The sequence below is a fragment of the Salmo salar genome, chromosome ssa28, assembly GCF_905237065.1.
Source record: "Salmo salar chromosome ssa28, Ssal_v3.1, whole genome shotgun sequence".
NCBI classification, from domain to species: Eukaryota; Metazoa; Chordata; class Actinopteri; order Salmoniformes; family Salmonidae; genus Salmo; species Salmo salar.
Window position 1 is genome coordinate 41,254,919 of NC_059469.1, and position 16,031 is coordinate 41,270,949.

At 44.2% G+C, this 16,031-nt stretch overlaps 1 protein-coding gene across 5 annotated transcripts in view; it reads left to right on the forward strand.

Annotated features, from left to right (window-relative positions):
• Window positions 1–16,031, forward strand: part of LOC106590013 (kelch domain-containing protein 3) — a 91,824-nt gene that overhangs the window by 53,649 nt on the left and 22,144 nt on the right. For all 5 annotated transcript variants that reach the window (XM_045710416.1, XM_045710418.1, XM_045710420.1 and 2 more), the window contains 2 exons: window positions 3,369–3,477; window positions 7,772–7,845. In XM_045710416.1, coding sequence (XP_045566372.1) covers window positions 3,369–3,477; window positions 7,772–7,845 — 183 coding nt within the window. The remainder of the gene's footprint in view (window positions 1–3,368; window positions 3,478–7,771; window positions 7,846–16,031) is intronic.

A 16,031-nucleotide genomic window follows, 5' to 3' on the forward strand; every position in this document is an offset into this window, starting at 1 on the left:
AGTAAACCTACCATTAAAATTATAGACTGATCATTTCTTTGTAAGTGGGCAAACGTACAAAATCAGCAGAGGATCAAATACTTTTTTCCCCCACTGTACGTGTTTCAAGCAGACCACCATGGTCCCTGTACCCAAGAACGCCAAGGTAACTTATCTAAATGACTATCGCCCCGTTGCACTCACATCTGTAGCCATGAAATGCTTTGAAAGGCTGATCATGGCCCACATCAACACCATCATCCCAGACACCCTGGACCGACTCCAATTGGCATTCCGCCCCCTCAGATCCACAGATGATGCCATCTCTATAGGGCCCCACAGTGGAGGTTTCATGATACCCATAACACCTAGTGGTCAAACAGGAAAATGATTCCACTTGTTTTTCCAACATTAACTTTTCCCCATAGGCCATTTAAAACAATGACTATGTTTTGTATAGGCTGACCCTGGCATGATGTTTTGATAATCATGTAAATCTCTCTCGAACATGATGATTTTTACAGTGAAAATTTGCTTCCCCAAACTTGAAACTGATGCGCCACCTATGTAGAGGAGGCTCAGAGGACCGGAGCAGAGGAGGCTCAGAGGACCGGATCAGAGGAGGCTCAGAGGACCGGATCAGAGGAGGCTCAGAGGACCGGATCAGAGGAGGCTCAGAGGACCTATACAGAGGAGGCTCAGAGGACCGGATCAGAGGAGGCTCAGAGGACCGGATCAGAGGAGGCTCAGAGGACCTATACAGAGGAGGCTCAGAGGACCGGATCAGAGGAGGCTCAGAGGACCGGATCAGAGGAGGTTCAGAGGACCTATACAGAGGAGGCTCAGAGGACCGGAGCAGAGGAGGCTCAGAGGACCGGAGCAGAGGAGGCTCAGAGGACCGGATCAGAGGAGGCTCAGAGGACCGGATCAGAGGAGGCTCAGAGGACCGGAGCAGAGGAGGCTCAGAGGACCGGATCAGAGGAGGCTCAGAGGACCGGATCAGAGGAGGCTCAGAGGACCGGATCAGAGGAGGTTCAGAGGACCGGATCAGAGGAGGCTCAGAGGACCGGATCAGAGGAGGTTCAGAGCAGAGGAGGCTCAGAGGACCGGAGTAGAGGAGGCTCAGAGGACCGGATCAGAGGACCGGATCAGAGGACCGGATCAGGCACGGAGGGAGAGTTGACTTGGTATTGATCATAGTAGCATCTTGACCAGTTATCTACAGATAACAACTCCATTCAGATTATAGCCTAAATAGCATCCTACCTGTTGGCTTTTGGTCGTTGTAGCCTTTCTCATTTCACTTTTAATTCTGTCATTTTAATTCCATCTTCCATTGATATCCACTAAATTGCCTGCCACACAAGCAGAGCAGCAATGTAATTCATTCTCTCTCTGCAGGAAGGATCAGATGCCTTTTAAAAAACCTTTTTTCAAATCAATCAGTTGTTAGTCACATCATGCAACCCGAAGACCGTCCCAGGTTTCTAGGCCACTAAATAAATCATCTATATTATTGTGATGGTGTAGGCTATATGAAATGGATTTGGCCTTGGAGTCGTCTCGCTGAAAGGTTCTTGCTCTTTCAACAGACTGCTGGACTTGAACCTGTTCAGTTGTTGGATGTGTGCACTTAGTATTTTTCTTTGTTCTGTGTAGCGCTGTATTTTTTGTGGCGTCATTACGTCATCTACTTACGTTATATAGGTATGCACATAGGTATGCACATAGGTATGCACATAGGTATGCACATAGGTATGCACATAGGTATGCACATAGGTATGCACATAGGTATGCACATAGGTATGCACATAGGTATGCAGCTTTGACATTGGTTTTGCACATCGGCAAATGTTGACATTTTTTATAAAATATCGTCCGATTCCGATATGCTTTCCGATATATTGTGCATCCCTGTTTATAATGTCTGTTACAGTGTGTCTGTGTTTATAATGTGTATTACAGTGTGTTTATAATGTGTATTTATAATGTGTATTAGTGTGTTTATAATGTGTGTTTATAATGTGTATTAGTGTGTTTATAATATGTATTTATAATGTTTGTTACACTAATAGCTACCTGGACTAACTGCGTTGATGCTTTCTGCACCAACTCTTTTGACTCATCACATACACTGCTGTTTATTATCTATCCTGATTTCCCAGTCACTTTATTCTTACCTATATGTACACATTGTATTGCCTCGTACCCCTGCACATCGACTTGGAACTAGTAACCTGTGTCCTATTTATCGTTACTCTTTGTGTATTTATCTCCTTGTGTTATTATTTTTCAAATGTTGTCTCTGCTTTATTGGGAATGGCCCATAAGAGAGCAATTCACTGTTAGTCTACACCTGTTGTTTATGAAGAATGTGACAATATTTTGGGGGATTGGATTTGACTGAGTCACGAAGCCATCTGCAGTTCTAAATGTGTCCACTAGACAGCAGTGTAACCTGTTCCATCCACATGCCATTGTCTGTCTATCTATGTAATGCACTACACGGCCTGAACACCGCGTTGTCGTAGTGATTGCATAGCTAGCCAGTCTAAGTGGATATCCATGGTGCTGTTTTATAAGGGATGATTGAACACATCGACATTCAGCAGTCACTCTCCTGGCAGCCACACAGATCCTCAAAGTTCTATATTAATAAACTCATTCTGTCCTCCAGGCTGCTCTCTCTCTCTCTGTTTTTCTCTCCCTGTCTGTCTCTCTCTGACTCTGTCTCTCTTTCACTCTCTAACCTTCTCCCTGTCTCTCTCTCTCTCTCCCTGTCTCTCTCTCTCTCCCTGTCTCTCTCCGTCTCTGTCTTTCTCTCCCTGTCTGTCTCTCTCTGACTCTGTCTCTCTTTCACTCTCTGTCTGTCTCTCTAACCTTCTCCCTGTCTCTCTCTCTCTCTCCCTGTCTCTCTCTCTCTCTGTTTTTCTCTCCCTGTCTGTCTCTCTCTGACTCTGTCTCTCTTTCACTCTCTAACCTTCTCCCTGTCTCTCTCTCTCTCCCTGTCTCTCTCCGTCTCTGTCTTTCTCTCCCTGTCTCTCTCTCAATTCAATTTTAATTTAATGGGCTTTATAGGCATGGGAAACATATGTTTACATGTCAAAGCAAGTTTACGTCTCTCTCTCTCTCTCATTGTCTACAGCCATAAAGGGATACAACACCTTTTGCCCTGATCTTATCCAGAGTAGCATTGTAGCTATTTATACATTTACATAGAATATAGCTGTAGATGTTTTATTCACCTCCCATTGAAATGGCATGGACTAGTGGATATACAATGTTTTACTATAAATGTCTACACGTGATTTGTGTATGTTTGTCTGAGTGTTTAAATGTATTTGTTCGTGTGTGTTTTGCGTGTGCCTGTGTGTGAACACGTCCTCCAGAGACGTTTTCGTGGAAGAAGGTAGAGCCGCAGGGTAAAGGGCCGTGCCCCAGGAGAAGACAGTGCTGTTGCATGGTGGGAGATCGGATCATCCTGTTCGGAGGAACCAGGTAAGAGGGTGTAGTGTTGAGTACACATCGTAATAGTGTTTACAGTAGTAGTTAGCAGTAGTAGTAGTTAGTAGTAGTGTTTAGTACATGTAGTAGTTGTAGTAGTAGTGTTTAGTACACGTAGTAGTAGTGTTTAGTACACATAGTAGTAGGAGTAGTGTGTAGTAGTAGTAGTATTTAGTACACATAGTAGCAGTAGTAGTGTTTAGTACACGCAGTAGTAGTGTTTAGTACACACAGTAGCAGTAGTAGTGTTTAGTACACACAGTAGCAGTAGTAGTGTTTAGTACACACAGTAGCAGTAGTAGTGTTTAGTACACTCAGTAGCAGTAGTAGTGTTTAGTACACACAGTAGCAGTAGTAGTGTTTTAGTACACACAGTAGCAGTAGTAGTGTTTAGTACACACAGTAGCAGTAGTAGTGTTTAGTACACACAGTAGCAGTAGTAGTGTTTAGTACACACAGTAGCAGTAGTAGTGTTTTAGTACACACAGTAGCAGTAGTAGTGTTTAGTACACACAGTAGCAGTAGTAGTGTTTAGTACACACAGTAGCAGTAGTAGTGTTTAGTACACACAGTAGCAGTAGTAGTGTTTAGTACACATAGTAGCAGTAGTAGTGTTTAGTACACACAGTAGCAGTAGTAGTGTTTAGTACACACAGTAGCAGTAGTAGTGTTTAGTACACACAGTAGCAGTAGTAGTGTTTAGTACACACAGTCGTAGTGTTTAGTACACGCAGTCGTAGTGTTTAGTACACGCAGTAGTAGTGTTTAGTACACGCAGTAGTAGTGTTTAGTACACGCAGTAGTAGTGTTTAGTACACGCAGTAGTAGTGTTTAGTACACGCAGTAGCAGTAGTAGTGTTTAGTACACACAGTAGCAGTAGTAGTGTTTAGTACACACAGTAGCAGTAGTAGTGTTTAGTACACACAGTAGCAGTAGTAGTGTTTAGTACACACAGTAGCAGTAGTAGTGTTTAGTACACACAGTAGCAGTAGTAGTGTTTAGTACACACAGTAGCAGTAGTAGTGTTTTGTACACATAGTAGCAGTAGTATTGTTTAATACACGTATTAGTAGTATTGTTTAGTACACATAGTATTGTTTAGTACACGTATTAGTAGTATTGTTTAGTAGTGTGTAGTAGTATGTGTGGTGTTCATTAGTAGTAGTGGTGTGGTAGTAGTGTATTGGTGTGTGTGTGTGTGTTTGTGTGTGTGTTGTTGTGTGTGTGTGTGTTGTCCAGTGTGTGTGTGTTGTCCTGTGTGTTTGTGTGTGTGTTGTCCTGTGTGTGTGTGTGTGTGTGTGTGTGTGTGTGTGTGTGTGTGTGTGTGTGTGTTGTCCAGTGTGTGTGTGTGGTCCAGTGTGTGTGTGTGTTGTCCAGTGTGTATGTGTGGTCCAGTGTGTGTGTGTGTTGTCCAGTGTGTGTGTGTGTGGTCCAGTGTGTGTTTGTGTATGTGTGGTCCAGTGTGTGTGTTTTGTCCTGTGTGTGTGTGTGTGTGTGTGTTGTCCAGTGTGTGTGTGTGTGTGCGTGTGTTGTCCAGTGTGTGTGTGTTGTGCAGTGTGTGTGTGTTGACTAGTGTGTGTGTGTGTGTTGTCCAGTGTGTGTGTGTGTGTGTGTGTGTGTGTGTTTTTTGTCCAGTATGTGTGTTTTGTCCAGTGTGTGTGTGTTGTCCTTTGTGTGTGTGTGTGTGTGTGTGTGTGTGTGTGTGTGTGTGTGTGTGTGTGTGTGTGTGTGTGTGTGTGTGTGTGTGTGTGTGTGTGTGTGTGTGTGTGTGTGTTTTTTGTCCACTGTGTGTGTGTGTGTTTTGTCCACTGTGTGTGTGTGTTGTTCAGTGTGTGTGTGTGTGTGTTTTGTCCACTGTGTGTGTGTGTGTGTGTGTTCACTGTGTGTGCGTGTTTTGTCCTGTTTGTGCGTGTTTTGTCCTGTTTGTGTGTGTTTTGTCCTGTGTGTGTGTGTGTGTGTGTGTGTGTGTGTGTGTGTGTGTGTGTGTGTGTGTGTGTGTGTGTGTGTGTGTGTGTGTGTGTGTGTGTGTGTGTGTGTGTGTGTGTGTGTGTGGGAATGGAATAAGAATAGACATAAATATATGGATGAGCGATGGCTGAGCGTCATAGGCAAGATGCAGTAGATGGTATAGAGTTCAGTATATACATGTGATATGAGTAATGTAAGATGTGTAAACATTATTAAAGTGGCATTGTTTAAGTGGCATTGTTTAAAGTGACTAATGATCAATTTATTAAAGTGGCCAGTGATTGGGTCTCAGTGTAGGCAGCAGCCTCTCTGAGTTAGTGATGGCTGTTTAACAGTCTGATGGCCTTGAGATAGAAGCTGTTTTTCAGTCTCTCGGTCCCAGCTTTGATGCACCTGTACTGACCTCGCCTTCTGGATGATAGCGGGGTGAACAGGCAGTGGCTTGGGTGGTTGTTGTCCTTGATGATCTTTTTGGCCTTCCTGTGACATCGGGTGGTGTAGGTGTCCTGGAGGGCAGGTAGTTTGCCCCCAGTGATGCGTTGTGCAGACCTCACTACCCTCTGGAGAGCCTTACCGTTGTGGGCGGAGCAGTTGCCGTACCAGGCGGTGGTACAGCCCGACAGGATGCTCTCGATTGTGCATCTGTAAAAGTTAGTGAGTGTTTTAGATGACAAGCTAAATTTCTTCAGCCTCCTGAGGTTGAAGAGGCGCTGTTGTGCCTTCTTCACCACGCTGTCTGTGTGGATGGACCATTTCAGTTTGTCTGTGATGTGTACGCCCAGGAACTTAACATTTTCCACCTTCTCCACTACTGTCCCGTCGATGTGGATAGGGGGCTGCTCCCTCTGCTGTTTCCTGAAGTCCACGATCATCTCCTTTGTTCCGTTGAGTGTGAGGTTATTTTCCTGACACCACACTCCGAGGGCCCTCACCTCCTCCCTGTAGGCCGTCTCGTCGTTGTTGGTAATCAAGCCTACCACTGTAGTGTCGTCTGCAAACTTGATGATTGAGTTGGAGGCGTGCATGGCCACGCAGTCATGGGTGAACAGGGAGTACAGGAGAGGGCTGAGAACACACCCTTGTGGGGCCACAGTGTTGAGGATCAGCTGGGTGGAGATGTTGTTACCTACCCTCACCACCTGGGGGCGGCCCGTCAGGAAGTCCAGGACCCAATCGCAGAGGGTGGGGTTGAGATCCAGGGCCTCCAGCTTAATGATGAGCTTGGAGGTTACTAGGGTGTTGAAGGCTGAGCTGTAGTCGATGAACAGCATTCTTACATAGTTATTCCTCTTCTCCAGATGGGATAGGGCAGTGGGCAGGGTGATGACAATTGCGTCGTCTGTGGACCTATTGGGGCGGTAAGCAAATTGAAGTGGGTCTAGGATGACAGGTAAGGTGGAGGTGATATGATCCTTGATTAGTCTCTCAAAGCACTTCATGATGACAGAAGTGAGTGCTACGTGGTGATAGTCATTTAGTTCAGTTGTCTTTGCAGGAACAAAGGTCGGCCATCTTGAAGCATGTGGGGACAGTAGACTGGGATAAGGAGAGATTGAATGTGTCCGTAAACACACCAGCCAGCTGGTCTGTACATGCTCTGATGGCGCGGCTAGAGATGCCGTCTGGGCCGGCAGCCTTGCGATGGTTAACCCGTTTAAATGTCTTACTCACGTCGGCCACGGAGATGGAGAGCCCACGGTCTTGGTAGTGGGCCGCGTCGGTGGCACTGCATTTTAGCGGGCAAAGAAGGTGTTTAGTTTGTCTGGAAGGAAGACGTCGGTGTCCGTGACGTGGTTGGTCTCCTTTTTGTAGTCTTTGATTGTCTGTAGACCCTGCCACATACGTCTCGTGTCTGAGCCGTTGAACTCCACTTTGTCCCTATACTGACATGTCGCTTGTTTGATTGCCTTGCGGAGGGAATAACTACACTGTTTGTATTCGCCCATATTCTCGGTCATCTTTCCATGGTTAAATGAGGTGGTTCGCGCTTTCAGTTTTGCACGAATGCCGCCATCTATCCACGGTTTCTGGTTAGGGAAGGTTTTAATAGTCACAGTAGGTACAACATCTCCTTTACACTTCCTTATAAACTCACTCACCGAATCAGCGTGTACGTGGATATTATGCTCTGAAGCTACACGTCCAGAACAGCACTATAACTAACATGTTGTCTCCTCTCTACAGTCCATGTCCAGAACAGCAGTATAACATGTTGTCTCCTCTCTACAGTCCATGTCCAGAACAGCAGTATAACATGTTGTCTCCTCTCTACAGTCCATGTCCAGAACAGCAGTATAACATGTTGTCTCCTCTCTACAGTCCATGTCCAGAACAGGGGATGGGAGATGAGTTTAACCTGATGGATCATTCTGACCTCTACATACTAGACTTCAGTAAGTATCCCCTCTCTCTTTCAATTCAAAGGTCTTTATTGGCATGGGAAACATATGTTTACATTGCCAAAGAAAGTGAAATAGATAATAAACAAGAGTGAAATAAACAATGAATGAATGAGAGTGAATGGCCTGGCCATAGTAAAGACCTACAGTGCCTTCAGAAAGTGTTCATACCCTTGACTTATTTTGTTGTTACAGCCTGAAATCAAAATTGATTAGATTTTTTTTCTCACCCATCTACATGCAATACCCCGTAATTTATAAAGATTCAAGCTCTGTCAAATTTGTTGTTGATCATCGCTAGACAGACATTTCCAAGTCTTGCAATAGATTTTCGAGACGATTTAAATCAAAACTGTAACTCGGCCACTCAGGAACATTCAATGTCGTCTTGGTAAGCAACTCCAGTGTAGATTTGGCCTTGTGTTTTAGGTTATTGTCCTGCTGAAAGGTGAATTTGTCTCCCAGTGTCTGGTGGAAAGCAGACTGAACCAGGTTTTCCTCTAGGATTTTGCCTGTGCCTCGCTCTATTACATTCCTTTTCATCCTAAAAACATCTCCCTAGTCCTTGCCAATTAATTTTATTTTATTTTTAACTTAACCTTTATTTAACTAGGCAAGTCAGTTAAGAACAATGATGGCCTCCTGCGGGGTTGGGGGCTGGGATTAAAAATATAGGACAAAACACATCACGACAAGAAAATGGAAAGCATACCCATAACATGATTCAGCCGCCACCATGCTTGAAATATGAAGTGGTACTCAGTGATGGCTTTCAAATCAAATGTTATGTTCAGGAGTCTTATAGCTTAGGGGTAGAAGCTGTTTAGAAGCCTCTTGGACCGAGACTTGTCTATGACTACGGTGGCTGGAGTCATTGACAATTTCTAGGGCCTTCCTCTGACACCGCCTGGTATAGAGGTCCTGGATGGCAGGAAGCTTGGCCCCGGTGATGTACTGGGCCGTTAGCACTACCCTCTGTAGTGCCTTGTGGTCAGAGGTCGAGCAGTTGCCATACCAGGCAGTGATGCAACCCGTCCGGATGCTCTCGATGGTGCAGCTGACAAACGTTTTGAGGATTTGAGGACCCATGCCAAATCTTCTCAGTCTCCTGAGGGGGATTAGGTTTTGTCGTGCCCTCTTCACAACTGCCTTGGTGTGCTTGGACCATGTTAGTTTGGTGATGTGAACGCTAAGGAACTTGAAGCTCTCAACCTGCTCCACTACAGCCCCGTCGATGAGAATGGGTGCGTGCTCGGTCCTCCTTTTCCTGTAGTCCACAATCATCTCCTTTGTCTTGATCACGTTGAGGGAGAGGTTGTTGTCCTGGCACCACACTGCCAGGTCTCTGACCTCCTCCCTATAGGCTGTCTCATCGTTGTCGGTGATCAGGCCTATCACTGTTGTGTCATCAGCAAACTTAATGATGGTGTTGGAGTCGTGCAGTCATGAGTGAACAGGGAGTACCAGGCGGGGACTAAGCACGCACCCCTGAGGGGTCCCCGTGTTGAGGATCAGCTTGGTGGATGTGTTGTTACTGATGCTTAACAGCTGGGGGCGGCCCGTCAGGAAGTCCAGGATCCAGTTGCAGAGGGAGGTGTTTAGTCCCAGGGTCCTTAGCTTAGTAATGAGCTTTGTGGACACTATGGTGTTGAACGCTGAGCTGTAGTCAATGAATAGCATTCTCACATAGGTGTTCCTTTTGTCCAGGTGGGAAAGGGCAGTGTGAAGTGCAATGGAGATTGCATCATCTGTGGATCTGTTGGTGCGGTATGCTAATTGGAGTGGGTCTAGGGTTTCTGGGATAATGGTGTTGATGTGAGCCATGACCAGCCTTTCAAAGCACTTCATGGCTACAGACGTGAGTGCTACGGGTCGATAGTCGTTTAGGCAGGTTACCTTCGCTTTCTTGTGCACAGGGACTTAAAACATGTCGGTATTACAGACTCGGACAGGGAGAGGTTGAACATGTCAGTGAAGACACTTGCCAGTTGGTCAGTGCATGCTTGGAGTACACGTCCTGGTAATCCGTCTGGCCCTGCGGCCTTGAGAATATTGACCTATTTAAGTCTTGCTCACATCGGCTGCGGAGAGTGTGATCACACAGTCGTCTCATGCATGTTTCAGTTACTTGCCTCGAAGCGAGCATAGAAGTAGTTTAGCTCGTCTGGTAGGCTCGTGTCACTGGGCAGCTCTCAGCTGTCCTTCCCTTTGTAGTCTGTAATAGTTTGTAAGCCCTGCTACATTCGACGAGTGCCGGAGCTGGTGTAGTACGATTCGATCTTAGTCCTGTATTGATGCTTTGCCTGTTTGATGGTTCGTCGGAGTTAATCTAACCACACTGTCCGATTTCAAAAAGGCTTTACAACGAAAGCAAAACATTAGATTATGTCAGCAGAGTACCAAGCCAGAAATAATCAGACACCCATTTTTCAAGCTAGCATATAATGTCACAAAAACCCAGAAGACAGCTAAATGCAGCACTAACCTTTGATGATCTTCATCAGATGACACACCTAGGACATTATGTTATACAATACATGCATGTTTTGTTCAATCAAGTTCATATTTATATCAAAAAACAGCTTTTTACATTAGCATGTGACGTTCAGAACTAGCATACTTCCGGGGAATTTACTAACAATTTACTAAATTACTCACGATAAACGTTCACAAAAAGCATAACAATTATTTTAAGAATTATAGATACAGAACTCCTCTATGCACTCGATATGTCCGATTTTAAAATAGCTTTTTGGTGAAAGCACATTTTGCAATATTCTCAGTACATAGCCCAGCCATCACGGGCTAGCTATTTAGACACCCGGCAAGTTTAGCCTTCACCAAAATCAGGTTTACTATTATAAAAGTTTGATTACCTTTTGTTGTCTTCGTCAGAATGCACTCCCAGGACTGCTACTTCAATAACAAATGTTGATTTGGTCCAAAATAATCCATCGTTATATCCGAATAGCGGCGTTTTGTTCGTGCGTCCCAGACACTATCCGAAATGGTAAATCAGGGTCGTGCGCATGGCGCAATTCGTGACAAAAAAATTCTAAATATTCCAATACCGTACCTCGAAGCATGTCAACCGCTGTTTAAAATCAATTTTTATGCAATTTATCTCGTAAAAAAGCGATAATATTCCGACCGGGAATCTCCTTTTCGGCAAACAGAGGAAAAAACACAAAGACGGGGGCGACCAGTGCACGCGCCTAATGCCCATTGTCCCTTGATCGGCCACTTGAGAAAGGCGATAATGTGTTTCAGCCTGGGGCTGGGATGACGACATTCAGGTTTTTCCCGGGCTCTGAGAGCCTATTGGAGCCGTGGGAAGTGTCACGTTACCGCAGAGATCCTTTGTTTTGGAAATAGATGTCAAAGAAAGCCAATAAATGGTCAGACAGGCCACTTCCTGTAAAGGAATCTCTCAGGTTTTGACCTGCCATTTGAGTTCTGTTATACTCACAGACACCATTCAAACAGTTTTAGAAACTTTAGAGTGTTTTCTATCCAAAGCCAATAATTATATGCATATTCTAGTTACTGGGCAGGAGTAGTAACCAGATTAAATCGGGTACTTTTTTTATCCAGCCGTGTCAATACTGCCCCCTAGCCCTAACAGGTTAACCAGTGTCGCTCATTCAAACGACAGAAACTTTCAACCGGTTCTCCCCATTAAGCAACGAGTGGGAGTCAGAGGCCGAGCCTTCTCTGGTCTGTCCTTCAACCGTTATGGGGTCTGAGATGCCGAAGCCTCCCACTATTAGCTCTGACAAATTGAAAACCCTAGTCATTGGTGACTCCATTACTCGCAGTATTAGACTTAAAACGAATCATCCGGCGATCATACACGGTTTACCAGGGAGCAGGGCTACCGACGTTCAGGCTAATCTGAAGATGGTGCTGGCTAAAGCTAAAACTGGCGAGTGTAGAGAGTATAGGGATATTGTTATCCACGTCAGCACCAACGATGTTAGGATGAAACAGTCAGAGGTCACCAAGCGCAACATAGCTTCAGCGTGTAAATCAGCTAGAAAGATGTGTCGGCATCGATTCATTGTCTCTGGCCCTCTCCCAGTTAGGGGGAGTGATGAGTTCTACAGCAGAGTCTCACAACTCAATCGCTGGATGAAAACTGTTTTCTGCCCCTCCCAAAATATAGAATTTGTAGATAATTGGCCCTCTTTCTGGGACTCACTCACAAACAGGACCAAGCCTGGCCTGTTGAAGAGTTATAGACTCCATCCTAGCTGGAGGGGTGCTCTCATTTTATCTACGAACATAGACAGGGCTCTAACTCCTCTAGCTCCACAATGAAATAGGGTGCAGGCCAGGCAGCAGGCTGTTAGCCAGCCTGCCAGCTTAGTGGAGTCTGCCACTAGCACAGTCAGTGTAGTCAGCTCAGCTATCCCCATTGAGATCGTGTCTGTGCCTCGACCTAGGTTGGGCAAAACTAAACATGGCGGTGTTCGCCTTAGCAATCTCACTAGTATAAAGACCTCCTCCATTCCTGCCATTATTGAGAGAGATTGTGATACCTCACATCTCAAAATTGGGTTACTTAATGTTAGATCCCTCACTTCCAAGGCAGTTATAGTCAATGAACTAATCACTGATCATAATCTTGATGTGATTGGTCTGACTGAAACATGGCTTTAAGCCTGATGAATTTACTGTGTTAAATGAGGCCTCACCTCCTGGTTACACTAGTGACCCCTGCGCATCCCGCAAAGGCGGGGGTGTTGCTAACATTTACGATAGCAAATTTCAATTTACAAAAAAAAAAACAATGACGTTTTCATCTTTTGAGCTTCTAGTCATGAAATCTATGCAGCTACTCAATCACTGTTTATAGCTACTGTTTACAGGCCTCCTGGGCCATATGCAGTGTTCCTCACTGAGTTCCCTGAATTCATATTTGTAGTCATGGCAGATAATATTCAATTTTTTTTGTGACTTTAATATTCACATGGAAAAGTCCACAGACCCACTCCAAAAGGCTTTTGGAGCCATCATCGACTCAGTGAGTTTTGTCCAACATGTCTCTGGACCTACTCACTGCCACAGTCATACTCTGGACCTAGTTTTGTCCCGTGGAATAAATATTGTGCATCTTAATGTTTTTCCTCATAATCTTGGACTATCGGACCACCATTTTATTTTGTTACGTTTGCAATCACAACAAATAATCTGCTCAGACCCCAACCAAGAATCATCAAAAGTCGTGCTATAAATTCTCGGACAACCCAAAGATTCCTAGATGCCCTTCCAGACTCCCTCCGCCTACCCAAGGACGTCAGAGTACAAAAATCAGTTAACCACCTAACTGAGGAACTCAATTTAATCTTGCGCAATACCCTAGATCCAGTCGCACCCCTAAAAACAAAAACATTTGTCATAAGAAATTAGCTCCCTAGTTTACAGAAAATACCCGAGCTCTGAAGCAAGCTTCCAGAAAATTGGAATGGAAATGGCGCTACACCAAACTAGAAGTCTTCCGACTAGCTTGGAAAGACAGTACCGTGCAGTATCGAAGAACCCTCACTGCTGCTCGATCATCCTATGTTTCCATCTTAACCTCTTGTCGTTCGCCTAGGATAGGGGGCGCTACAGCGATTTTTGAAAAACATTTGTGCCCATTTTAAAACGGCCTCCTACTCAAACTCAGAAGCTAGGATATGCATATAATTAATACTTGTGGATAGAAAACACCCTAAAGTTTCTAAAACTGTTTGAATGGTGTCTGTGAGTATAACAGAACTCATATGGCAGTCAAAACCCCGAGACCGATCGTAACAGGAAGTGGAATTCTGAATTGCGGACTCAACTTCATCAGTTTGCCTGTAAATCACACAGTGAGCAATGGTTCATTGAGCACTTCCTATTGCTTCCACTAGATGTCCCCATTCTTTACAAAGTGATTTGAGCCTTCTACTGTGAAAACTGAATGAATGAGACGCAGTGGAACGTGGTCACACGGAGAGGGCCATCACCATTATGACGCCGGCGCCCCTGGCTACCCCCCCTTTCGAAACGCTGTTTCACCGGATGCATTTGAGGAAAAATAGTTAGTCAACGTTACGCGCCGATTTAAAATGCTGTTTTTATATATAAATATGAACTTTATCGAATAAAAGAATGCATGTATTGTGTAACATGATGTCCTAGGGGTGTCATCTGATGAAGATTGTCAAAGGTTAGTGCTGCATTTAGCTGTTTTTTGGTTATTTGTGATGCATGTGGTTGGTCGGAAAATGGCTATGTGGCTACTTTTACGATATACTCCTCTAACATAATCTAATGTTTTGCTTTTGCTGTAAAGCCTTTTTGACATCAGACAACGTGGTTCGATTCAGGAGAGGTGTATCTATAAAACGATATAACATAGTCCTATATTTGAAGAAAAAAAAAATATTAAATTTCGTTATGCTAATGGCGATAGGATTTTTCGCTGGATGTGAGCCCGACCAGGGGTTAATTGAGGAAAATAAGAACAATCCAACATTTATTTTTGATATTTTCGCAAAGCTAACTAAAAACCAGCATTCCCCAAGAGAGGATGGCTTTCACTTCACCAGTGATAAATTCATGAACTTCTTTGAGGAAAAGATCATGATCATTAGAAAGAAAATGACAGACTCCTCTTGAAATCTGTGTATTCCTCCAAAGCTCAGTTGTCACAGTTGTCTGCACAACTCTGGCAGGACCTAGGATCAAGGGAGACACTCAAGTATTATATCTCTTGACACATTCATGAAAATAATCATGTCCTCTAAACCTTCAAGCTGCACACTGGATCATAATACGTTTAAGAAAGGAACATTTCGGTAGCCAGAAGAGGCCACCCATCAGTTCCTCTCTAGGTTTCTTTATAGATTCCCTAGGTTCTGGCCTTTCTAGGGAGTTTTTCCTAGCCACCGTGCTACTACATCTCCATTGCTTGCTGTTTGGGGTTTTAGGCTGGGTTTCTGTACAGCCTTTTGAGATATCTCCTGATGTAAGAAGCGCTTTATAAATACATTTGATTGATTCCAACTAAACTACTGAAAGAGCTGCTTCTTGTGCTTGGCCCTCCTATGTTGAACATAATAAATGGCTCTCTGTCCCCCGGATGTGTACCAAACTCACTAAAAGTGGCAGTAATAAAGCCTCTCTTGAAAAATCCGAACCTTGATCCAGAAAATATAAAAAACTATCGGCCTATATTGAATCTCCCTTTCCTCCCAATTAAAAAAAAAAAAGCTGTTGCGCAGCAAATCACTGCCTTCCTGAAGACAAACTATGTATATGCAACGCTTCAGTCTGGTTTTAGACCCCATCATAGCACTGAGACTGCACTTGTGAAGGTGGTAAATGACCTTTTAATGGCGTCAGACCGAGGTTCTACATCTGTCCTCGTGCTCCTAGACCTTAGTGCTGCTTTTGGTACCATCGATCACCACATTCTTTTGGAGAGATTGGAAACCCAATTTGGTCTACACGGACAAGTTCTGGCCTGGTTTAGATCTTATCTGTCGGAAAGATATCAGTTTGTCTCTGTGGATGGTTTGTCCTCTGACAAATCAACTGTAAATTCCGGTATTCCTCAAGGCTCTGTTTTAGGACCACTATTGTTTTCACTATATATTTGACCTCTTGGTGATGTAATTTGGAAACATAATGTTAACTTTCACTGCTATGTGGATGACACACAGCTGTACATTTCGATGAAACATGGTGAAGCCCCAAAATGTCCCTCCCTGGAAGCCTGTGTTTCAGACATAAGGAAGTGGATGGCGGCAAATGTTCTTCTTTTAAACTCGGACAAAACAGAGATGCTTGTTCTAGGTCCCAATAAACAAAAAGATTTTCTGTTGAATCTGACAATTAATCTTGATGGTTGTACAGACATCTCAAATAAAACTGTGAAGGACCTCAGTGTTACTCTGGACCCTGATCTCTCTTTTGACGAACACATGAAGAATACTTCAAGGACAGCTTTTTCCTATCTACGTAACATTGCAAAATTCTGAAACTTTCTGTTAAAAGATGATGCAGAAAAATTAATCCATGCTTTTGTCACTTCTAGGTTAGACTACTGCAATGCTCTACTTTCCAGCTACCTGGATAAATCACTAAATAAACTTCAGTTAGTGCTGAACACGGCTGCTAGAATCTTGACTAGAACCAACAAAAAT